This window comes from Oncorhynchus nerka, linkage group LG15 (assembly GCF_034236695.1).
Source record: "Oncorhynchus nerka isolate Pitt River linkage group LG15, Oner_Uvic_2.0, whole genome shotgun sequence".
In the NCBI taxonomy this organism is placed as follows: domain Eukaryota; kingdom Metazoa; phylum Chordata; class Actinopteri; order Salmoniformes; family Salmonidae; genus Oncorhynchus; species Oncorhynchus nerka.
In genome coordinates this window covers 35,867,007-35,892,157 of record NC_088410.1, presented here as the reverse complement: position 1 = coordinate 35,892,157, position 25,151 = coordinate 35,867,007, and the positions used below count along the sequence as shown (strand labels likewise).

At 42.6% G+C, this 25,151-nt stretch overlaps 1 protein-coding gene across 1 annotated transcript in view; it reads left to right on the top strand.

Annotated features, from left to right (window-relative positions):
* LOC115142582 (regulatory-associated protein of mTOR) overlaps positions 1–25,151 on the top strand; it is a 172,780-nt gene that overhangs the window by 18,238 nt on the left and 129,391 nt on the right. Inside the window, 1 exon segment of the mRNA XM_029682143.2 lies at positions 10,194–10,276. Coding sequence (XP_029538003.2) covers positions 10,194–10,276 — 83 coding nt within the window.

Sequence of the window (25,151 nt, the reverse complement as noted above, 5' to 3'; positions counted from 1 at the left end):
CATATTCTTTTTATTGGAAATGGGAGAGATCACTACTGATTTCAAAACTAAATGGACTACTTTCTCATTCATATTGTCAAGACATGAGGCGAGTATCAAAATAGTTTTAAAATATGCCCTTGCCTACAAGTTGAATCTCGGGTAGGTCTTTAGTCTGTGTATATTGTGCGGTAGCAGAGAGAACAGTCTATGATGAGGGTGGCTGGAGTCCTTGGCAATTGTTTGGGTCTTCCTCTGAGCCTAATCATAGGCTGTTACTTTGTCTCTAAAATCACAATGTTTTACTTTTTTATATTCATGTGACAGTCATTTTTAATTGAAACGTCCAAATGTCGCTCTTTCACCAAGGTAATTTTGTTTCATTGGAATGTTCTAATTTCATGACTGATGAAAGTTCAGTGTGCTATAGCCTAATATTCTGCCCATATGAACACATTGGTTTTAGGCCATATAAAGATCAGCTATGCATGATTTAACGAAAGCAGCAAACCGACACGTTGTTTCACTTTAATAAAATAATCCAGGGGCTCTACTTTGATTTTAGAAGTGGGCCGGGCATCTAAAGATTAATTCCCACATTTTTTACACAATCCAATGTGCTGTCTCTTTAGAACAGAAAGTAAGCCAAAATGCCCTCCGTCATCAAGCTAGGTAAGTGATTAATAAGACTGAACTAAATCAAAGGTAATTCAATAATAAATATTGTTTCACCTTTAACCAATAGCCTAACAAATGAGCAACTCGTGACTAAAATATAAAGACTTGATGTATTTTATTAAGACATCCACTTAATCAAATTTCAGCCAGCCTGAACCGCCTTCACCCCGACCCCCACCAGTCTAGTCAATAACTCAACTTTCCCAACACAATTTCTTCCCCGTTCAGTCATACCTATATTTTTTTATTCCCTGTTCAGTCACACCCCGCTCAGTTTTAGGATCTTAGTGAAACATTCAGTGTTGATTTCAGGTGTGTTAGGCCAAGGACCGAGTGACAACTCACAGGACGGCAACCAGGGATTGCCTAAATAGGTATCTCCCCTGATGTGGGCATGTTTTTCAGACTCCTTTAGTCGAACTGTATTCCATATAAGGCATCCAGACCTTGTAAAAGTTATTCAGTGTAGCCTTAGTCTTGTAATAAATCACATCTAGTGATACTTAACTTGACATTGTCGGAGGATAACCAACCTTCCAATTAATGGCAATGCATTTCTTAGCCCCTATAAATGCTTGGTTACACAGTTTCTTAAGTTTAAGTATCAATATTTCCAAGCAAACAAACCGGGGAGGAGGGAGAATCTTTAGACATGCTGAGATAAAAGAACATACTCTCAGAATTCAGCCAACCTTCACAAGACCATACAGTGCATTCAGAAAGTATTCAGACCCCTTGACTTTTTCCACATTTTGTTACATTACAGCCATATTCTAAAATGGATTAAATAAGATGTTTTCCTCATGAATCTACACACAATACCCCATAATCACAAAGCGAAAACAGGTTTTTAGAAATGTTTGCTAGTTTATATATTTGCACAAGTTATGTACTTAAAAAAGAGAAGTTTCAAACCCTTTGATATGAGACTTAAAATTGAGCTCAGGTGCATCCTGTTTCCATTGATCAACCTTGGGATGGTTCTACAACTTTATTAGAGTCCACCTGTGGTGAATTCAATTGATTGGGCATGATTTGGAAAGGTCGAAGGAATTTTCGGTCAAGCTCTGAGACATGATTTTTGTCGCTGAACAGATCTGGGGGAAGGGTACCAAAACATTTCTGCAGCATTGAAGGTCCCCAAGAACACAGTGGCTTCCATCATTCTCAAAGGGATGACATTTGGAACCACCATGACTCTTCCTAGAGCTGGCCACCCAGCCAAACTAAGCAATCGGAGGAGAAGGGCCTTGGTCAGGGAGGTGACCAAGAAACCTGACAGAGGTCCAAAGTTCCTCTGTGGAGATGGGAGAACCTTCCAGAAGTACAACCATCTCTGCGGCAATCCACAAATCAGGCCTTTATGGTGGAGTGGCCACAAAGCCTTGAGTCTTCTTGGGTATGATGCTACAAGCTTGGCACAAGTGTATTTGGGAAGTTTCTCCCATTCTTCTCTGCAGATTCTCTCAAGCTCTGTCAAGGTTGGACGAGGAGCGTCGCTGCACAGCTATTTTAAGGTCTCTCCAGAGGTTCGATCGGGTTCAAGTCTGGGCTCTGGCTTAGCCACTCTAGGACATTCAGGGACTTGTCCCGAAGCCACTCCTGCGTTGTCTTTGCTGTGTGCTTAGGGTTGTTGTCCTGTTGTAAGGTGAACCTTCGTCCCAGTCTGAGGTCCTGAGCACTCTGGAGCAGGTTTTCATCAATAATTTCTCTGTACTTGGCTCCGTTCATCTTTCCCTCGATCCTGACTAGTCTCCCGGTCCCACTGAAAAACATCCCCACAGCATGATGCTGCCACCACTGTGCTTCACCGTAGGGATGGTGCCAGACATGATGCTTGGCATTCAGGCCAAAGAGTTCACTCTTGGTTTCATCAGATCAGAGAATCTCGTTTCTCATGGTCTGAGTCCTTTAGGTCCTTTTGGAAAACTCCAAGCGGGCTGTCGTGTGCCTTTTATTGAAGAGTGGCTTCCGTCTGTACTTGCTGCCAAAGGTCAAAGTACTGAGTAAAGGTTCTGAATACATATGCAAATGAGATTATTTTTTAAATATACATTTACATTGTCTACAAACCTGTTTTTTTTCTTTGTCATTATGAGGTAGTGTGTATAGATTGGTTAGGGGGAGAGAAACGTTATCCATTTTAGAATAAGGCTGTAAAGTAACAACGTGGAAAAATTCAAGGGGCCTGAATACTTTCCGAATGCGCTGCAACATGCAAATATGTCCCCTTTTGTGTTTTACACATCCAGCAGTGGAATTACATTTCTGAGTGCATGTAATTCAGTTTCAGTGGCATATAGTATGTTCTTAAACTGCAGTAATTTATGTCTGAGATGAGGAATGCCCAGTCATGTTCATATCATCAATAGCTTCTACCAGGTTTTCCTCACATTTTTGTTTTACATGTTTTGTCATTGGAAAATTCCTCCAACCCTTGATACAGTTTGGAAATCAACTTTGGATGTTCGTCAGACTGCCTTAAAATAGCATCTGGCTTGTCCAGTGTTTGCTGCATAGAGAGAATAAAGGATTGTATCTGCAGAAATGTTCCTCACCTGCGTCAGACTGGTCTTCCCTGGCTGCCTGCTGAGATCCATGTCACCATCTGATCCTCCTAAAAATGAGGGATGACAAAGAATTACCTTGGTGTACATTTATACATTATATTACCTAAGAATATAAAATATGGTTCAATAATAGAAGTGACCATTATTCCCACATCCCAGACTGTAGCTTTGATGTTAAACTGCTGTCATGTAGCTACTGTAGTTCTACCATCAATTCAATATGGAACTTTGTATCATTCACTGATATTGCTAATATACTGCAAAATTCACCTGAGTTCCATAGACTGGTCTTCCCTGGCTGTCTGACCCTGCTGGGGCCCATGTCACCATCTGATCCTGCTTAGACATGTCGAGCATAGTGTTGTGTACTGACTGCAACCAGGCTGCATTCCTGCGGGTCCCGACAGAGATCATTGCAGCGCTGTTGGCATTTTTCATGCTGTGGGTGGTCAGACTGACGACTAGGATGCAAATATTTTTGTTGTCCCACAGATTATTTGGAAACGGCCTCTTTCTGCTTTGTATGCATTAGTCTACCTATTGTATTAACAGCACATATTTTTCGCATTATTCACACACACACTGAATTTTCTGCTTCAACCTCAGTAGCCTACCTCGCCTAGTTGGGCGTGAGTTCAACCGTGCGTAGTATGTGGGCTCATTGATATAGAGTAGGCCGCCTACATGCGCAGAGAATCACTTGGCGGTTAAATTGAATATGAAATGAACTTAAATATGATTAGACTTGTTTATTACAGTATCTAAATACATATTGATAATGGAAAGAAGTGGAGGGCTCTCAACCAACGTGAGTCGAAGTGCAATCAACACATTTAATCTTCAAACTATGCTGAGCGAGTATTGATTACCCGTTTTATTTGTCTCTGCCTGCAAATCGTCCTAGAAGGTAGGCTACATCCTATAGAGCTACGCAAAACGTAGCAGGTGTCGCTGTCATCATTCCTGCTGCTTCCAGTTCTGTAGCCATACCTGTGAGATCAGGTGCCCGTGTGGTCTCATTTAAATAGTAGGCTATAGCCTATGCATGGGATGACGAGCATGGGGCAGTTGTCTTTCCAAGGACATGTACTTCCTAAATAGGCATATGATTAGGCTATAGTTTACTACATTGTCTGGAATATTGATCATCCATATTTATTTCTTTAAATATATATATAAAAAAAAAAGTATTTCACTTTTGTTTAACCTCTTAGAACTCTTGCTCTATACTGCCCCTGTTGGAGAAAGTGCGTGCCCATAGTAAACTGAAAATATTTTTCCCCAAAATTGCTAATATATGCATATAAAAAATATTATCGAATAGAAAACACTCTAAAGCTTCTAAAACCGTTTAAATTTTGTCTCTATGTAAAGCAGAACTCTCAGGGCATGCATTCTCCCAAATGCTATCTTGTCATGGAAAAAGTTGGCCCAACTTTGACGTCATCTCACACGCACTTCCCAAACAGCTACCGCTCTGGGAACAGTCTGTACGTGTTCAGCGCGAAGCCTGCTTTCAATGGGGCTTCTCATTGTGAGAATCGCGCGCTCACGGGAGTTTGAGCGAGCCAAAACCTCTCGGCCAAGCGAAAAAAAAGGTGACTGTTACGCGCGCTCTGGCCGGGTGATGTCTTTCATTCAGGATCGATTAAACGACGTGTGTGTTTCTGTTCGTCCTCACGATTTCTGTGCACCTTTATAACATGTTAAAGCTTAATTATGAACATAGTTTGACAAGTTTACTCGACATATAATATATAATTTCGACGTTTTGGTGCGCATCCACTTGAATTTTGCCTACATTTCGACCGAAATGTGGCTATTTTGAGAACCGAAAGACAGACTTGAAAACTAAATGCTGGTTTGGTAAGTATAATCCCTTCCAGGTCTTCTGATGGAAGAACAGCAAAGGTAAGGGAATATTTATGTGGTAATTTTGGGTTTCTGTCGACTCCAAGATAGAGGAGCCATAATGATACCTTTGGAGCGCCGACTCCTAGTATAGCCTAGTGAACGCAACCTGTAACGTTAAAAATAAATGTAATACAGCGATTGCATTTAGAAGTGTATCTTCCTATACATATGTAAAACATGCATATTTAGTCAAAGTTTATGATGTGTATTCCTTGTTAGCTGACGTTATCTGCCGGAGCTATCGGCATTTCTCCTGACATTTTAGTAGCATTTTTTGAACGATGCATCATTGTAAACAGAGATTTATGGATATATATTGCAGATTATTGAAAAAAAAATGAATGTACTGTGTAACATGTTATATTACTGTCATCTGATGAAGATTTCAAAAGGTTAGTGAAATGATTTTAATCCTGCGTTTGTTGATTGCATTTTTTCCCCTACTTGGCTATGCTAATGAGCTATGTCTGCGGTGGTGGTTTGACATAAATATGTGCTATGTTTTCGCCGTAAAACATTTTAGAAATCTGACTTGCTGGGTAGATAAACAACTTGTTTATCTTTCATTTGAGCTATTTTACTTGTTAATGTGTGGAGGTTAAATATTTTTAGGAATATTTTTTCGCATTGTGCGTTATGCTAATGAGCTTGAGCCCTAGTCACGAACCCGGATCCGGTATTGGTGGACTATGAGGTTAACCAGGTAGGCCAAGGACAAGCAAATGAACACTGAAGTGATAGATGTGCAGATGAGTGTGCAAGTAGAAATACTGGTGTGCAAAAAAGTTAATAAAAACAATATGGGGATGAGGTAGGTAGTTCGGTGGGCTATTTACAGATGGGCTGTGTACAGCTGCAGCGACCGGTTAGTTGCTGAGATAGCTGATGCTTGAAGTTAGTGAGGGAGATAATAGACTCCAGCTTCAGTGATTTTTTTTTTGTTGTTGCAATTCTTTCCAGTCATTGGCAGCAGAGAACTGGAAGGAAAGGTGGGCAAAGCAGGTGTTGGCTTTGGGGATGACCAGTGAGATATACCTGCTGGAGCGTGTGCTACGGGTGGGTGTTATGGTGACCAGTGAGCTGAGATAAGGTGGGGCTTTACCTAGAAGAGACTTGTAGATGACCTGGAGCCAGTGGGTTTGTCAATGAATATGTAGCGAGGGCCAGCCGACGAGAGTATACAGGTTTCTGTGGTGGATGGTATATGGGGTTGTGGTGACAAAACGGATGGCAATGTGATAGACTGCATCCAGTTTGCTGAGTAGTGTTGGAGGCTATTTTGTAAATGACATCGCTGAAGTCAAGGATCGGTTTTACGAGGATATCGTTTGGCAGCGTGAGTGAAGGAAGCTTTGTTGCGAAATTGGAAGCCGATTCTAGATTTTATTTTGGATTGGAGATGCTTAATGAGTCTGTTTACAATCTAGCCAGACACCTAGAATATGTGGACAACTACAAATACCTAAGTCTAAGTTTTACTAGCGTTTAAGAGCAGTTGGAGGCCACGGAAGGAGTGTTGTATGGCATTGAAGCTCGTCTGGAGGTTTGTTAAGTGTCCTAAGACGGGCCAGCTGTATACAGAATGGTGTCAGCTGTGGAGAGTTGAATCAAGGAATCACCCGCAGCAAGAGCGACATCATTGATATATACAGAGAAAAGAGTCGGCCCGAGAATTGAGTTGGTGAACCAGGCGAAGCAGTCATTAGAAAAACCAAGGCTATTGAGTCTGCCGATAAGAATACGGTGATTGACGGAGTCGAAAGCCTTGGCCAGGTCGATGAAGACTGCTGCACAGTAATGTCTTTTTTCGATGGCGGTTATGATATCGTTTACTATCTTGAGCGTGGCTGATTTGCACCCGTGACCGGCTCGGAAACCGGATTGCACAGCGGAGAAGGTACGGTGGGATTCTAAATGGTTGGTGACCTGTTTGTTAACTTGGCTTTTGAAGACTTTAGAAAGGCAGGGCAGGATGGATATAGGTCTGTAACACTTTTGGTCTAGTGTCTCCCCCTTTGAAGAGGGGGATGACCGCGGCAGCTTTCCAACCTTTAGGAATCTCGGATGATACGAAATAGGTTGAACAGGCTAGTAATAGGGTTTGCAACAATGCTGGTGGATAATAACATTTTCCCACTTCTAAAATGTAGGCTATAGAAATAGCTCAAGAGAAAGTGCTTCTCCAACTCTGCTCTCTTCAAACAACATCTAGCATATTGGCTGATATAGCCAAGTAATACAATATAAGGGCCATGTGAGAATCTCTGGAAATCTCACCTATTTCCTAAGCAATTTTTGTGCGTTTGATATTGCCTTGCGGGGATCATGGCTGGCAAGTGATCTGTGTCACATACGCCTAAAATAACATTGCGGGACTGCAGTTGGGTTTGGTACCAGTTCTTGCGGTAGCAGTCAAGAAAATATGATGGTTATTATATCAATATTTGCACAAAAAAAGCGTTTCCACCACCATTTCTCGCATAATTAATTTTACAGACACGAAAAGATCCTAACTTGTCTATTTTTATGTTTTGTCGACATTTGGAAAGTTTACCGACATTTGCTGTTTCCATCAGGCCTGTCGTGAATCTTTTTTATCCGACATGTACTTAACTGTCATAAAAAGGTTGGATTGAAACCTGGTTAGAGAATAATAAAAAAGAAAAAGTGACCTTTTGACAAAACAGAACCATACAAATGTTTAACATTGTGTAAATTATAACAAATTAGTGAAGGGAATTCAGAAATGTATGAAAATGCAACAACAAAAAAATCAGAAAAGCGAGAGCTCCATTTTAAAACCACTTAGAATGTATTTGTTGCCACACTAGGATCATGCACTCCTCCTGAAGCATATTTAGAGCTTTTGTTATTCCAAAACATTAAATACAGTTATCCTGTCTTAGAAATATATAGTGATATAATATTATGAACGTATTGCCCAGCTCTACATCCAAGTTTTGTAAGTAATCTCATAACAGCATATAAGACTGAGAAGAAACCAGACAGACAAAATGACAGTAATAATTAAACAATACGCCTCCATAGAATTGTTTGACAAACTGAAACCACATGAAACTCGGTGGGAAAACTCCAGACCGTTGGATGGTAGCGTTTTATGAAAGGAACCATTTAACACATTCAAAAAATCAGACGCGTCTGACAGGCTGCTCCTGTTTCATTGTAGACTTTTACTGGGGACAATGCAACCTGTCAATCATCGGTCTAGATCACGGTTTATTTAAAGATAACTGTGTAGAATAACCCTAAATGCACAATCATTAGCTATCCTTCTTCTCTGACCCTCCTCACCCCACCCTCTTCCTCCTCAGCCCACCCTCTTCTTCATTCCTTCGTTTTACAGATCCCATTTGCAGAGAAATGAATGTGTCATCCCACTTTAGGGTCGTCTAAAGTTTGCTCACTGCAGTTGCATTACACTGCACAATATACATTTATTATTTCCTTAACTGGCTGACTACTGGAAATATATCTATCAATAAATATACTTTTCTCCCAAAAAATGGTCTGTCCCTGAATATGCATATTGTCAATACATCCGGTGATTTCTAAATCAATAATGTTATTGTCTGCATTGTGGGCAGAATTTGATATCTCAATCTATAATGCGCGCTGTGCTTTATACAATTTGATTTCTTCTTGTCAATATTTCAATCCAAAGCGCTGGGGAGATTTCTCCGTGTTATGTAGTTTAATTTGATAAGAGAAACAGCCCTACTAAACAAATGGCAAGTGAATGTGATACTGGTTCTCTATTGGGTTAACTGTCTCAACTGAATCTCTGCTTCATTGTGATGGCACTATTGGGATCTATCTGATCTGTTACTTCGGATCTTCTTGACTTTTACCTTCCCACCTCATGAACAGTGTAAAAGCACCGAGTACGTCCCCATTCTCATCGACGGGGCTGTAGTGGAGCAGGTTGAGAGCTTCAAATTCCTTGGTTGTCCACATCAACAACAAACTAGATTGGTCCAAACACACCAAGACAGTTGTGAGGAGGGCACGACAAAGCCTATTCCCCCTCAGGAATCTAAAATATTTGCATGGGTCCTGAGATCCTCAAGGTTCTACAGCTGCATCATCGAGAGCATCCTGACCGGGTGCATCACTGCCTGGTACGGCAATTGCTCGGCCTCTGACCGCAAGGCACTTCAGAGGGTAGTGCGTACGGCCCAGTACATCACTGGGGCAAAGCTGCCTGCCATCCACCGCCTCTACACCAGGCGGTTTCAGAGGAAGGCCCTAAAAGACCCCAGCCATCCCGGTCATAGACTGTTCTCTCTACTGCCGCATGGCAAGCGGTACCGGAGTTCCAAGTCTAGGACAAAAAGGCGTCTCAACAGTTTTTACCCCCAAGCCTGAACAGGTAACCAATGGTTACCCGGACTATTTGCATTGTGTGCCCCCAACCCCTCTTTTATGCTGCTGCTACTCTCTGTTTATCTTATATGCTTAGTCACTTAAACTATACATTCATGTACATACTACCTAAATTGGCCCGACCAACCAGTGCTCCCGCACATTGGCTAACCGAGCTATCTGCATTGTTTCCCAGCCACCAACCCCTCTTTTTACGCTTCTGCTACTCTCTGTTCATCATATATGCACAGTCACTTTAATACCTACATGTACAAACTACCTCAATAAGCCTGACTAACAGGTGTCTGTATATAGCTACTCTTTTTTCAAATGTCTTTCTACTGTTTTATTTCTTTACTTACCTACACACACACACACACACACACACACACACACACACACACTTTTTGGCACCATTGGTTAGAGCCTGTAAGTAAGCATTTCACTAAGGTTTACACCTGTTGTATTCGGCACACATGACAAACTTTGATTTGAAAAGCAATGTTTCTCGGTAAATATCAGATCAAGTATTATGAGCAATGTGGTCATTTTTCTGCATTTCACTAATGTTTTGTGGACAGTACATTTCACCCTGTGCTGTGCTGGTTGTACCTACGTCTAGTGTTGTCTGTCTATGATAATGAGGTGTCTGTGTTTCCTCTCCTCCAGACCCTCTGTCCATGAGTCCACAGAAAGCCCTGGAGACCATCGGAGCCAACCTACAGAAGCAGTACGAGAACTGGCAGCCCCGGGTGAGTGAGTTCACATGGCCCCCATGTTCTCCCTCCTCTCCCACCTCAGTGACCTTCCACCCACACACACCAGTCTGTACCTGTACGTACTGTGTTGTGGATCCCTGTCTCGCTAGTCTCTAGACATAGCTCCAAGCCATATAGGAGCCAGTGTCCCACGCGTGCACATAAGCAAATGCACTTAAACACACTAACACATACCATCTCTCTCTCTCTCTCTCACACACACACAGTCCCACCCCCCCACTACACACACCGTCCCACCCCCACCTGTGTGTCCCTGTTCTCAGTGTCGGTATGGGCTCTCTGAGTAGTTGGATCTGTTCTCTCTGAAGTGAAGTTGCGTTGGCTGTGTAAGCCCATAACTAACTTAGTACCCTTAGTGTTGATATGTTAGACACTTACAGCAAACTTAGTATAGTTAGGATATTGTGTGTGTATGGAGTGTACTGGCATTCTGTGTACAGTGTGCGTGTGAGTTCAAAGTTTGTGTGTATGTGAGAGCGAGCGTGTGTACTGGCGGCTAACGCTATCCTTCCCCAGCGGTGAGCAAGGGCCTCTCCTCATATCTGTAACCTGTCTGTGGCTAAGAGCTCAGAGCTGGAGCAGATGGCTGGGGCTACCCTCACCTGTATCTCCTAAACACCCACTGACACAGGGGGGGAGAGCATGAGTATGTGAGAAGTATGGAATGGAAAGGAGATTTGAGCGTGGGAAGGACAGTAAGTAGAAAGGAGAAGGAGAGCGTGAAGAGGGAGAGAGAGAAACAGACCAGCTGAGTGTGGGCTGAGTGAGCCAGAGGTCAGAACCAGATGGTGGGAGAGAGAAGGAGTGGGGGAGTGTGAAAGCATTCAGTCTCTTTCAGCCTCAGGACTTATGCCTACTGCTAGGCCACAGACCAGAGACCACTTCTGGCCACAGACCTCTCTGTATGCTGTAACTAATAATACCAGCACTGAGCTGAACTTACCCTCTTACCTGTCACGCTCTGACTCTGGGTTCATGTCAAAACCACTGTTTGTTAATGAAAATGAAATTGGACCTAAAATAACCTTCTTGTGTGTTAAATACATCTAAATATACAAGATACAGTATCATTTACAGTTGAAGTTGGATATTTACACACACTTTGGTTGGAGTCATTAAAACTTGTTTTTCAATCACTCCACAAATGTCTTGTCAATAAACTGTAGTTTTGGCAAGTCAGTTAGGACATCTACTTTGTGCATGACACAAGTAATTTTTCCAACAATTGTTTAGACATTATTTCACTATCACAATTCCAGTGGGCCAGAAGTTTACATACACTAAGTTGATTGTGCCTTTTAAACAGCTTGGGAAACTCCAGAAAATTATGTCATGGTTTTAGAAGCTTCTGATAGGCTAATTGACACAGTATTAGTCAATTGGAGGTGTACCTGTGGATGTATTTGAAGGCCTACCTTCAAACTCAGTACCTCTTTGCTTGACCATGGGAAAATCAAAAGAAATCAGCCAAGACCTCAGATTTTTTTTTTGTAGACCTCCACAAGTCTGGTTCATCTTTGGAGCAATTTCTAAACGCCTGAGGATACCACGTTCATCTGTACACAAGTATAAACAACAGTACACAAGTATTTACACCATGGGACCACGTAGCCGTCATACCGCTCAGGAAGGAGACGCGTTCTGTCTCCTACAGATGAACGTACTTTGGTGCAAAAGTGCAAATCAATCCCAGAACAACATCAAAGGACCTTGTGAAGATGCTGGAGGAAACAGGTACAAAAGTATCTATATCCACAGTAAAACGAGTCCTATATTGACATAACCTGAAATGCCGCTCAGCAAGGAAGAATCCACTGCTCCAAGACCGCCATAAAAAAGCCGGACTACGGTTTGCAACTGCACATTTGGACAAAGATCGTACTTTTTGGAGTAATGTTCTCTGGTCTGATGAAACTATAAAAAATAGAACTGTTTGGCCATAATGACCATCCTTATGTTTGGAGGAAAAAGGGGGAAGCTTGCAAGCCGAAGAACACCATCCCAACTGTGAAACACGGGGGTGGCACCTTTCGGTGCCGACAGAGATGGCCGCCTCGCTTCGCGTTCCTATCACAAGCATTTCTCTACACTCGCATTAACATCTGCTAACCATGAGTATGTGACAAATAAAATTTGATTTGATCATGTTGTGGGTGTGCTTTGTTGCAGGAGGGACTGGTGCACTTCACAAAATAGATGGCATCATGAGGATGGAGAATTGTGGATATATTGAAGCAACATCTCAAGACATCAGTCAGGAAGTTAAAACTTGATCTCAAATGGGTCTTCCAAATGGACAATTGACCCCAAGCAAAATGCCTCAGTTACACCAGCTCTCAGAAGGAATGGGCCAAAATTCACCCAGCTTATTGTGGGAAGCTTGTGGAAGGCTACCTGAAACATTTGACCCAAGTTCAACAATTTAAAGGCAATGCTACCAAATACTAATTGAGTGTATGTAAATAAAAAGTATGTTAGACTACCGAAGGGTTGCAAAAAATTTACATTTTTTGGAAAGAAATAAAAGCTGAAATAAAATGTTCTCTCCTATTATTCTGACATTTCACATTCTTAAAATAAAGTGGTGATCCTAACTGACCTAAGACAGCTCATTTTTAATAGGATTAAATGTCAGGAATTGTGAAACTGAGTTTAAATGTATTTGGCTAAGGTGTGTGTAAGCTTCCGACTTCAACTGTACATGTAGCCATTGTAACTAATAGCCTTCACTTTCGACTGTCAATGATTACCTGAACCACAATGTGAGTACAACCCTGTTGTACAAAATCAACTGTCTTCCTTCCCGTGTTCTGAAAACTAGAATGGGCACCTCGTTGGTACTTAATCAGTTACTTCCAACCCCAGGGCCTGTACTGCCCATGTTTGGAGGGACTTTCTCCAGTGCCAGCCTAACCTGTCATGTCTCTCTCTCTGTTTGCTCATTGACCCTCCTGGCCACTGTCACAGAACACTGAGAGAAGGCAAAATACTGACCTGGCTGCTGCCCAGAGCCCAGTCTTTACTCTGTCACTCTCTCAGGGAGTGTTACAGTTGGACAAGAGCATGGTTTGATGGACTACTGTGTTATGGACTATACACTTTCCTGACTTGGAGTCCGTAGCGTGCCCAGCTATGGCACATTATCCCACATTTGTCCCTCTGGTCTGTAAATGATTCACGTGGACTATTTTTGTCTCTGGTTCCCTTGGAATGTAGCTAGTGCACTGTAACAGATTTAGCCACATATGTCCCACCAGTGTATCTATCTATTTAGCTATACATTCATGGCTGTGTTAAACCCTTGCTTGGGTATTACATTAGCCTAGCGTTACATTGCTAATTTAGCCCAACATGTTAAACTACAATACTTCGTAATGGCTGTACTTTAGGCCTATTTGGTCCCCTTGGCTATCATGGCATATCCAAGAGCAGCCTAGCATAGCCTGACCTAGTGCTAGCGAAGCATGCTGCCAGTTGCTCATTATTGATAAAGAGTCTGAGTGAAAGTGACACCAGACTCCTGGCACGGCGGCACTGCAGAGGGACAAGGGGCTAATCTCATCATGATCTATCACCCCGCCAGCCCACGCTGACTGACTGCTACACAGGCCCAAAATAGACACTCACAGACGCTGGGAGGCCTGGGCCAAAACCGTTGGCAGTTTCTATACCTGTACATGTCCTACCTATATGCTATTCCTTTCCTATTCAATACTTTGCACAGCGATACACACACATATCAGTGGAGGCTGCTCAGGGGAGGGCAGCTCATAATAATGGCTTGAACGGAGCGAATGGAATGGCATCAAACCATGTGTTTTGATGTATTTAATACCATTCTGCTCCAGCCAGTACCACGGGCCCGTCCTCTCCAATTAGGGTGCCACCAACCTCCTGTGATGCATACGTACAGACAAATATACACATGCTCACAAGCCCACTCGCACGTGACACACAAAGACGACCATCTGTGGTGAACTGGGATTGACACTTTCATCGAATCTCGTCTAATCATCTTCAAAGTTCTCCTCGATATTTCGCCTCCACACTAACCCGGTGTTGGGCCTCTGCTCTGCCTCTGATTGGGTTCAGTGGGTGCATTGCTGTACTAGTCTCCTCTCCTCTAGAGCTCATCCTCACCTAGCTAACCCGCTCCCCGCTTCCTAATGGGCCCTCGTTAATATTTTATTATTTCTTCTTCACTGCTATACACAAACCAACCACCGCTAATGGCAGAGAAGGGAGAAGTGCAACTCCCCACACTCCCACAGCTATGTGCATAGTAGGCGGTTGCTGCTGTAGCTCGATTTGTGCTGGCGCTGCACGACTCCTATGCAATCGATAATGATGTAGCCTACATGTTTGTATCAACGTTGTATTGCCGTCAAAATGTGACAGCTTGCATAACAACTGCCAGGCCTTGCTTAACTCTTGGCTTTGAAGGGTAAAACATGACAGATTAGTCAGTGCAGATTACAATTGCTCACTTGTGGTTTGCTCACCAGTCTTTTGACTTAAAGGAGTTACCAGTTCCGTTATACTGTGGATGTGGATTCAACTGAGAGCTAGCACCGCATTCAGTTTCATGACTGTCTCATCTGTGTTGAAGCCACTCTTTGCTCTGTTCTCTCTTTCTGTCCCCGTTTGCCTTATTCCTACCCTTCCTGTCTCTTTCATGTTCCTTTATTTTTTTCCCATGGCACTTTCTCACCCTCTTTCACCCTCTTTCATATCATGCATTCCTCTTCCCCCTTTTCTTTCTCACGAGACAGTTGGTTAGAATTATTGATTTGTGCCACATGTCATAGTGGAGATTCTCCCCTCTCCTCTCCACTGGCTGAGATGAAAGCTCCTGTTTTTAAAAGCAGCAACATTGTCAGAATGCCATTACCTTTTTAACAGCCCTGTGGCAGAGAAGACTGGCTGAGCAGAGCCGGTATGACTTCTCTGCATGCCTGAATTACTCTTCCGCTCTCTCTCACCCTTTCTCTAACTCCCCATCTGTCTCCCCCGTAACTTTCTCTTTCTATCTTTGAGCAGTTTTTTTTCTGCGATCACTGGCACTGGCTGTAGATCTGAGTCCCTGCTGTCCAGTAGAACGCCTTCTACATTATTTATCAGTGTTCTAAAACACTGTTCATGATTGGGTTTTAGAGTCTCTTTTATTACCCGGACTGTGTTGAGATCTCAGCGGGAGAGAGAGAACAGCGCGTGAAAGGGATGAGGTGTTGGGCGACTGAGCTCACGTGATCTTGACATTCTATCTCACGTCCATAGTTTATGGTGTGGATGATTGTCTGGCCAAATACAGAGAGGAGTTAAAATTTGGAATGCTAATATCTTCAGAACAAAGTGGAATTCACATCTTCACATGCAGAGATGGTGTTCCCTCTCCCAATGCTCAATGATTTGCCTACCCCTTTAGGCAGGACATCACAAAGTATTCAAGCTAGGGGAAACTAGCATATAACATGTGGAGATTTCCTACCAGCCCCTCTGGATTGGGGTGGGGTGGGGGGACCATTTGGCACACAGGAAGATGTATGGTTGTCTACTTCCCTTGGTCAGTGGCCGATCCATAGATCGTCTCTATAAACAACGTGGTAATGAGCTGAGGCTCCGGTCAAGGCAATGGGATCCCTATGGGAGAGAGAGGAGCCAGTTCAGAGCAGTATCGATCAGCTCTCTGCCTTGCTGATCACCTTCATAAATATCATAGGAAAGACGACTAGAAATCTATAGATGATCTGGTGGTGGTGGTCGCAAACGTTTAGTACAGATCAAGTGTCGATTTGTATGTTCTAGTACAGTACATTGATCCCCTTTTGAAATGTAAACTTAGTGAACAAAACAATAGGATCACCTTCCTAATATTGAGTTGCACGCTTTTTTGCCCTCGGAACAGCTTCAATTCGTCGGGGCATGGACTCTACAAGGTGTCAAGCGTTCCACGGGGATTCTGGCCCATGGTTACTCCAATGCTTCCCACAGTTGTCAAGTTGGCTGGATGTCCTTTGGGTGTTGTACCTTTCTAGGTACACACAGGGAACTGTTGAGTGTGAAAAGCCCAGCAGCGTTGCAGTTCTTGACACACTCAAACCGGTGCGCCTGGCACCTACTACCATACCTCGTTTAATGTGCTTAAATCTTTTGTCTTGCCGTTCACCCTCTGAATGGCACACACACACAATCCATGTCTCAAGGCTTAAAAATCCTTTAACCTGCCTCCTCCCCTTCATCCACACTGATTGAAGTGGATTTAACTAGTGACGTCAATAAGGGATCATAGCTTTCATCTGGATTCACTTAGTAAGTCTGTCATGGAATGCACAGATGTTCTTACTGTTTTGGTCTCTGTATATTTGTGAGCTATAGAAAAACAATACAAACAATAGTCAAACGCAAAGATTTATATAGAATCCAGGTTGTCCATCAGTGGTCTTCTCAAAGGCACTGTTTTTTTTAAATTTTCTTTCATCACATTCCTATCGACCAGGGCTGTTCAATTCTGGTCCTTCTGTTTTTTTTTCTTTTCGTACTTGGTAGTTAATTGCACTCACCTGGTGTCCCAGGTCTGAATAAGTCCCTGGTTCGAAGGAGATTAAGAAAACCGGAAGTGTTTGGGCCCCCCAGGGCTGACATTGAAGAGACGGAGCATGGATTTTTCTGTGTACTGTTGGACTGGTCAATAGCCTTGAGCAAATACATTAGACATATGATGGTCGATGTCTTGATTGTATTGCCTGTTAATAATGATTGAGAGTGAGTGGCAGTGTATTCTCCTGTGTAGGCAGGCGTGAGATGGAGATCGTGTCATGTGAGTTGACCGCGAGTGACAATTGTTAGTAAGACCTCACATCATCTCAGTAAATAGAGTGAGTGAGGGCTGTGTGACACCATTGCAGTGTGTGTGTGACTGTGTGTGACTGTGTGGGAGGGGTTTCAGACTGCTCGCTCCATGTCATAAAAGTGTTGAACAGGCTGAATAGTTTGACAGAACAAATGAAAGTGGATTGGGTTATTACAGATTTCTATGACAGAACTGGCAGGGGGGGGGGGGGGATAGGTAAGAGTGAGTTTGTGTGCGTCCGCTGCCTGATTTTGTGTGTGTGGTAGGCAGAAGATGGTAATTGTGTGTTTGTGTAATGATTGTTGGCTGTGTCCTGCTGCTCTCCACAGTTTCAGTGACTCATCTCTCAGCTGCTGCTCTAGTCATGTTTCTGTGTCAGCGATGTTCAGGGACAAATGGCCAGTGTGGCACTATTATTAAAATATGCCGGCCGCGTGCGTGTGTGAGCGATCCCGTGTCTGTCTTGTGTGTGTCATTTGGCAAGACCCATTGGAGCCCAGCCATGGAGAGGATACAGACTACAGAGCAGGAGGAGAGACTCACAGGAAGACAGGATGGGACCAGGGACAAAGAAATGAATGCTGCTTCACTTCCTACGCTTAACTTAATGTAAAGTTATTCTATCTATGTGTAAATGACTGTGGATGGATCTGTCTGGGCTCTAACTTTGCATGTGCAAAAAAGTGATTTGTGTGTTAGGCAAGGCTTGAATAGGACTGTGACGGTTATGGAATTTTGGATTACTCTAATTAGCCTGCCAAATGACTGGAGTCACTGTAATAGCAGTTCAAAAGCAAAAAATCTATATATACATTTTTTGCAACCCTTCGCTAGTCTTTAACATTATTTTTTATTTACATACACTCTATTAGTATTTGGTAGCATTGTCTTTAAATTGTTTAACTTGGGTCAAATGTTTTGGGCAGCCTTCCACGAGCTTCCCACAATAAGTTGGGTGAATTTTGGCCCATTCCTCCTGACAGAGCTGGTGTAACTGAGTCAGGTTTGTAGGCCTCCTTGCTCGCACACGCTTTTTCAGTTCTGGCCACACATTTTCTACAGGATTGAGGTCGGGGCTTTGTGATGGCCACTCCAAAACCTTGACTTTGTTTTCTTTAAGCCATTTTGCCAGAACTTTGGAAGTATGCTTGGGGTCATTGTCCATTTGGAAGACCCATTTAAGACCAAGCTTTAACTTCCTGACTGATGTCTGGATGTTGCTTCAATATAGCCACATAATATTCTTTCCTCATGTTGCCATCTATTTTGTGAAGTGCACCAGTCCCTCCTGCAGCAAAGCACCCCCACAGCATGATGCTGCCACACCTGTGCTTCACGGTTGGGATGGTGTTCTTCGGCTTGCAAGCTTCCCCCTTTTTCCTCCAAACATAACAAAGGTCATTATGGCCAAACTGTTCTATTTTTGTTTAATCAGAGCAGAGGACAAAAAGTACGATCTTTGTCCCCATGTGCAGTTTCAAGTAGTCTGTAGTAGTCTGGCTTTTTTATTGCGCTTTTGGAGCAGTGGCTTCTTACTTGCTGAGCGGCCTTTCAGGTTATGTGGATATAGATACTTTTGTACCTGTTTTCCTCCAGCATCTTCACAAGGCCCTTTGCCGTTGTTCTGGGATTGATTTGCACTTTTCGCACAAAAGTATGTTTATCTGTAGGATGAACCAGACTTTGTGGAGGTCTACATTTCTTTTCTGAGGTCTTGGCTGATTTCTTTTGATATTCCCATGATGTCAAACAGAGGCACTGAGTTTGAAGGTAGGCCTTGAAATCAGAAGCGTGTAAAGCCATGACATCATTTTCGGGAGTCTTCCAAACTGTTTAAAGGAAAAGTTAATTTATTGTATGTAAACTTCTGACCCACTGGAATTGTGATATAGTGAAATAATCTGTCTGTAAACAATTGCTGGAAAAATGACTTGTCATGCACAAAGTAGATGTCCTAACCATCTTGCCATAACTGTAGTTTGTTAACAAGAAATTTGTGGAGTGGTTGAAAAACGAGTTTTAATGACTCCAACCTAAGTGTATGTAAACTTCCGACTTCTACCATACATGCAATACTCTCCAGTGCCTTCAGAAAGTGTTCAGACCCCTTGACCTTTTTCCAAGTTTTGTTACGTTACAGCCTTATTCTAAAAATACCTAAGCAATCTACACACAGTACCCCATAATGACATAGCGAAAACAGGTTTAAGCTCATTCGCTTAGTTCACTTGTTTTGCCCATTCTAACATTCATTCCAACACTAACTGCATAACTCTCTGCTTTATATAGCAAGCCATGTCCTCGTGACTCACTGTCTGTAGGCGCAATCCATTTTTGTGACTGGAGTAGTGTACCTAAAAAAAAAACTGGCCTATCTGTGAGTGTATATATTTTTCCCGGCTATGACGTTTAAATAAAATGTAATCCACATGTCACAGTTTAGCTTCCGTCCCTCTCATCTCCCCAACCTGGGCTCGAACCAGGGACCCTTTGCACACATCAACAACTGACACCCTCGAAGCATCATTACCTATCGCTCCACAAAAGCCGTGGCCCTTGCAGAGCAAGGGAAACCACTACTTCAAGGTCTCAGAGCGAGTGACGTCATCGAGTTGAAACGCTTTTAGCGCGCACCCCGCTAACTAGCTAGCTAGCCATTTCACACCGGTTACACATAACCGTCGGATACAAGCTTATACCGTAATTGGGCCTAACTTGAAATTAAGGGTGTCCTGTCGTCCCAGGAAACATGAGACGCATTTTTTAAAATGTTCAAAACAGACTGGGACGATGGATCTAATGTTAATACAGTGCATTTGGAAAGTATTCAAACCCCTTGACCTTTCCCACATTTTACGTTACAGGCTTATTCTAAAATGGAATAAATCGGTTTCCCCTCAAACTACACACACTACCCCTTTTGACAAAGCAAAAGCAGGGTTTTAGAAATTTTTGCAAATGTTTTACAAATAAAAAAACTTAAATTACATTTACATAAGTATTCAGACCCTCGACTCAGTACTTTGTTGAAGGACCTTTGGCAGCGATTACAGCTTCGAGGCTTCTTGGGTATGATGCTACAAGCTTGGCACACCTGTATTTGGGAAGTTTCTCCCATTCTTCGCGGGAGATCCTCAAGTTCTGTCAGGTTGGATGGGGAGCGTCGCTGCACAGCTAGTTAAAACAAACTTCCTAGGGCTAGGCTTCCCGTCACCCGTCGACAATTTCCGGGGAAATTGGAGGGCGCGCAATTCAAACAAATAATCGTAAAAATGTAGGATATTAAACATCTAGGTACATACAAGTTTCTTATATCGGTTAAAAGCTTAAATTCTTGTTAATCTGACTGCATTGTCCGATTTACAATAGGCTTTACACCGAAAGCATGCCATGTGATTGTTTGAGGATGGCGCCCCAGATCAACACATTTTTCAACCAGCACAGGCTACATAAAATCACACATAGCGATTAAATAATCACGTACTTTTTGAAAATCTCCTTCTGATTTGCAATCCAAAGGGTCTCGGGTACAACATGCATGGTCCTTTTGTTAGATAAAATCCTTCTTTATAATCCCAAGAAGTTGGTTGGCGCCATCGATTTGAGTTCAACATGCAGACAAAGGAATACAAAAAGCTACCGCCAAACTTTGTTAAAACAAGTCAAACTACGTTTTTATTTCATCCTCAGGTACCCTAAAATGTAATTAAAATATAATATTTAATACGGAAAGAAGTATGTTCCTATAGAAAAGTAAAATTAGCAAGTTCGCATCCTCAGACTGATTTCCAACTGTGACTCCCAGTACCAAAACTCCACTCTTCCTCGGTTGGAAGAAACCAGCCTGAAACTTAAGACTGTTGACATCTAGTGGAAGCCATAGGAATTGCAATCTGTGAGCTGAAGTTGCATAGGGACCATAACTTTCCATTGAAAGAGCATGGGATCTCAAAAAGAAATAATTTCCGGTTGGATTTTCTCCTACCATATCAATTCTTATAGACTCAAACATAATTTTAACATTTCTACAAACTTCAGTGTTTTCTATACAATGGTACCAATTATATGCATATCCTGGCATCTGGGCCTGAGTAACAGGCAGTTTACTTTGGGCACATCAGTCAGGCGGGAATTCTGAAACTGGTTAGGGCTTGGGTCCTTGTTAAGGTCTAGATGTGACACTTGGCATTCAGGCCAAAGAGTTCAATCTTGGTTTCATCAGTCCAAAGAATCTTGTTTCTCATGGTCTGCGAGTCTAGGTGCCTTTTGGGAAACTCCAAGCGGGCTGTCGTGCCTTTTACTTAGGAGTGGCTTCTGTCTGGTCACTACCATAAAGGCTTGATTGGTGGAGTGCTGCAGAATTGGTTGTCCTTCTGGAAGGTTCTCCCATCTCCACAGAGGAACTCTGGTTTTTGTTCTGACGTGCACTGTCAACTGTGGTACCTTTTAGACAGGTGTGTGCCTTTTCATGTCCAATCAATTGAATTTACCACAGGTGGACTCTAATCAAGTTGAAGAAACATTTAGAGGCTGATGAATGGAAACTGGATGCACCTTAGCTTAATTTCGAGTCTCATAGCTAAGGGTCTGAATACTTGTGTAAATTAGTTATTTCTTTATAAATAGCTGTTCACTTTGTTATTATGGGCTATTGTGTGTAGATTGATGAGGAAAACATTTAATTTAATCCACTTTAGAATAAGGTCTGTAAATGTAACAAAATGCATTAAATGGGAAGGTAAAACCTGCCTCATAATATGAAGTAAAACATTCATATTTCAAACATAAATAGTTGGATATTTGGTTACTCAGATTGGTGATGTGTGATGCACAACAACCATTGGCCATTTGATCTGAACTAGTATGTGGACATGATCAAGCCTTAACACAATGTTATTGTTTGCCGCAGGCAATGTGCTTATCACTTTTGTAGTGTAGGCTAATTATTTACGTACATTTATGCAAGTTAATGTGAGTCATGCATTCGAAGGATGACGGCTAAAACTATCGTTGCCCCGTTTGGCCTTTCCCATCCCATTCAGACTGAAGGCCAAAGTCCTCCACCGTTCACCACAACTCTCCAAGTCTCAACGCCTCTCGTTTCCAAGCCTCTTTCTCTGCTGCCCCCTCTCCTCCCACTCTCCTCTACCTGGCCATCAGCCTCTCCATTCCTCTCGGCACCCTCAGCCCTCGCTTCAACTCTGTCTGCCTGGAAATGGCATGAACATGTAGCTACTTTATGCATAGTTGCCTGTTAGCATTTGCCTAGAGATGGTACAAACAATTTGGTAGTCTCGCAACTTTTCAACACCCTCCACTGTTCTTAATGTCAAACTATGTCTGTCTGGCCCACTCTACCCATTCACTCTGTCTGCTAAGCTGGTCTGCAACTACGAATTGGGTTGTGTTCCATCCAATTCTCAGCCTCCCAATGTGCCAGTCCCACACTGTAGCTCATCTCTGCTGTGTCTTCACTATACACCGTATGGAGGCATGCATCGTGTATTGGGCATTAGTAATACATGGGATTTCTGTGTGATCTAAAAACGTGGATTCATTTATTGTGTGGCGGGGTTTATTATTGAGTGTTTGTGCATTAGACTACATGTTGTTTGGAAAGCTGTTGTCATGTTTACTGGAATTACCACCCCTGCTACACTAATGCGGGTTTTACCGTCATGCCATCTGATACTAGATGGGGTCTCGTTTTGGGTTTGAGGGGATTTTGCTTTACTGGAATCATGACATTTCCATAATCAATTTTCTCTGAAACAGTTGTTTGGGTTCCCATATGCATGTTTTACTGGGCTCTTGGTTCTAATTTTCACGTGTCCATCTTCTCTTCCTATCTGTGTTCACTGTTGTGTCAAAACATGTCGTGTCTGTTGTTTTTTACTTGTGTGTAAGCTCTTGACCCACGAGTGAGTAACATGTCAGGGCTTGTAGGCCTCTGACCCACTACAACCAAGTGGATTAACTTTCCCTGACTACTTCTGTATTATGTCCTATACTGAACTGTGAACAGCGCCAAACATGCCTGTCCTGAGCTGTTTTAAGTCTGGCCCTGTGAGAGCAAAATTGCAAGATTATGTAATAATGCTGTAATTGCATCAAATGGTGGTTTTATGCAACAGAATAAGAGGTTGTTGGAACGCTCATCTGTGTGTGTGTTCTACTGAGCATGGGCCTCTGGAATATGTACGATGTCTTTGGCTGATACTGCATTCCAGAGCAGGAGTTACTGTTTTTGTTCTTTAAATAAGGTACCAGGGAGAGACCTCGGTGGTCTACACAACTGTTGTGAAATTATAAATATCTTTCATACAAATCTTAACCTTGTGACCCATTCCATAAATATCTTTCATACAAATCTTAACCTTGTGACCCATTCCATATATCTGTTTGTCACATAGACTGAAGGTGGATGGACTTTGCTATAAAATGCTGTGGCTCAAACCAGCTGGTTGAGTTCTCAGTGATCACCTCCAGGGGTGGTTACTGACCAGCTCCATTACTGCACTAATTAAATAATAAAGTTGGATTGTTTTGAAGAAATCGTAAAGTCTATTTGATTACAATAACTCCACCACAGCCCTCACTACACTTAGGCTAAGTCCGTGTACACTGCTTCTAAACCAGCCTCTTAAAATGCAAGCATTAGTCTGTATTGGTTAAAGCGCTACAAATAGGATTGTTAGGAATTTTTGCATGTTATTTTCAGACAATGTCCACAATATATTTCCAGTAATAGTGGAATGATAGTATTTCACAGTATCACTTGCCTGAAAAAGTTGGGATTGTGATATTTACCTAATGATTTCTCCCGCCGGAACGGCGTCTTATGTCAAAATGGGAAACCTGTTTTGAATTTGGCTGTGTTTATCTAGTGGAAATCAGGTCTAGTGGCTAATGTAGAAATCAATCTGTCTTTTCCTGGTTGCAAAATTTCTACACTGTTCGCTCAGTTTCAGTTTGTGAGAAAACAAGGACTGAATAGTGTAGGGCATCAATGTACCATCTAAATCACCGTGAAATCCTTTCAATAACAACAAATATTGTTTTTACAGCAGTTTGAAGCTGGTTGACCAAAACTGAAAGTAAAAGGCTCAAGCCCAAGTCTCCGCCATGTTACAGGGAAATGGGATGCAGGGATGCAGGACAGCCTAGTGCTGTTGCAATTCACCTAGCTTCCCTAGGGAGAAATGCTAGGTGTAGCACCTTTTTAATAGATTCTAAGAATTTGAATAGGGCAAATCTATCCTTAATCTGTACTTAGATACAACTCTTACCTGACGTGAGCAAGAAGTTGCCGTTAATACTGTGTGACATTCAACTCAAGGTCCTCATCTCAAGTCGTGTTCAGAAACAAATGGCGTGCTTTTAAAAAACCCACAAAAAAACAAACAAATGGCGTGCTTCTCAACTCAGTTGAGTCACGATTCCTTTCTTCGACACCGATGCCATCATGACTCGCACAACATTTCACAGCATCGGTTATAAAATTATCGAACACGTCTGCACAAACATGCAATGCCTTTCTGCAGAAGGCCTTTACATTTTCCCCATACACTATTCTACAGCAGGAGTCAAACTCACTTTGATGTCCCCTCAGCCTATTCACTGTCTGAAGATTACAAAAGCCCTTGTCGTCTTTTCTCAGAAAACCAATGTTTATTTACACAAAGAATAGTTTAGCCCTACAGGAATGAGTTTATCCGCCTTCGGATTCCACTCTCCGCTCTCTCCATCGACAACACTTTTTGACAGCTCCTCATTGGATGTCCTTGAGGTGGTGGCTGCGACGGGCGCCGCAATCTGAGTGAGCATCTGGGCTTATCCACATGTCACTGGCGCCCGGAGCCCATGGTAAACACAGCAACGTGTGTGCGCACACTCATGACTCACTCTAATTACGAAATGGAGCTGTTTGAATAGCTACACACACACACATTCTGCAGTTGTTTCAATAGCTGTAAGTCTTCCGCCGATGTCTGTGTG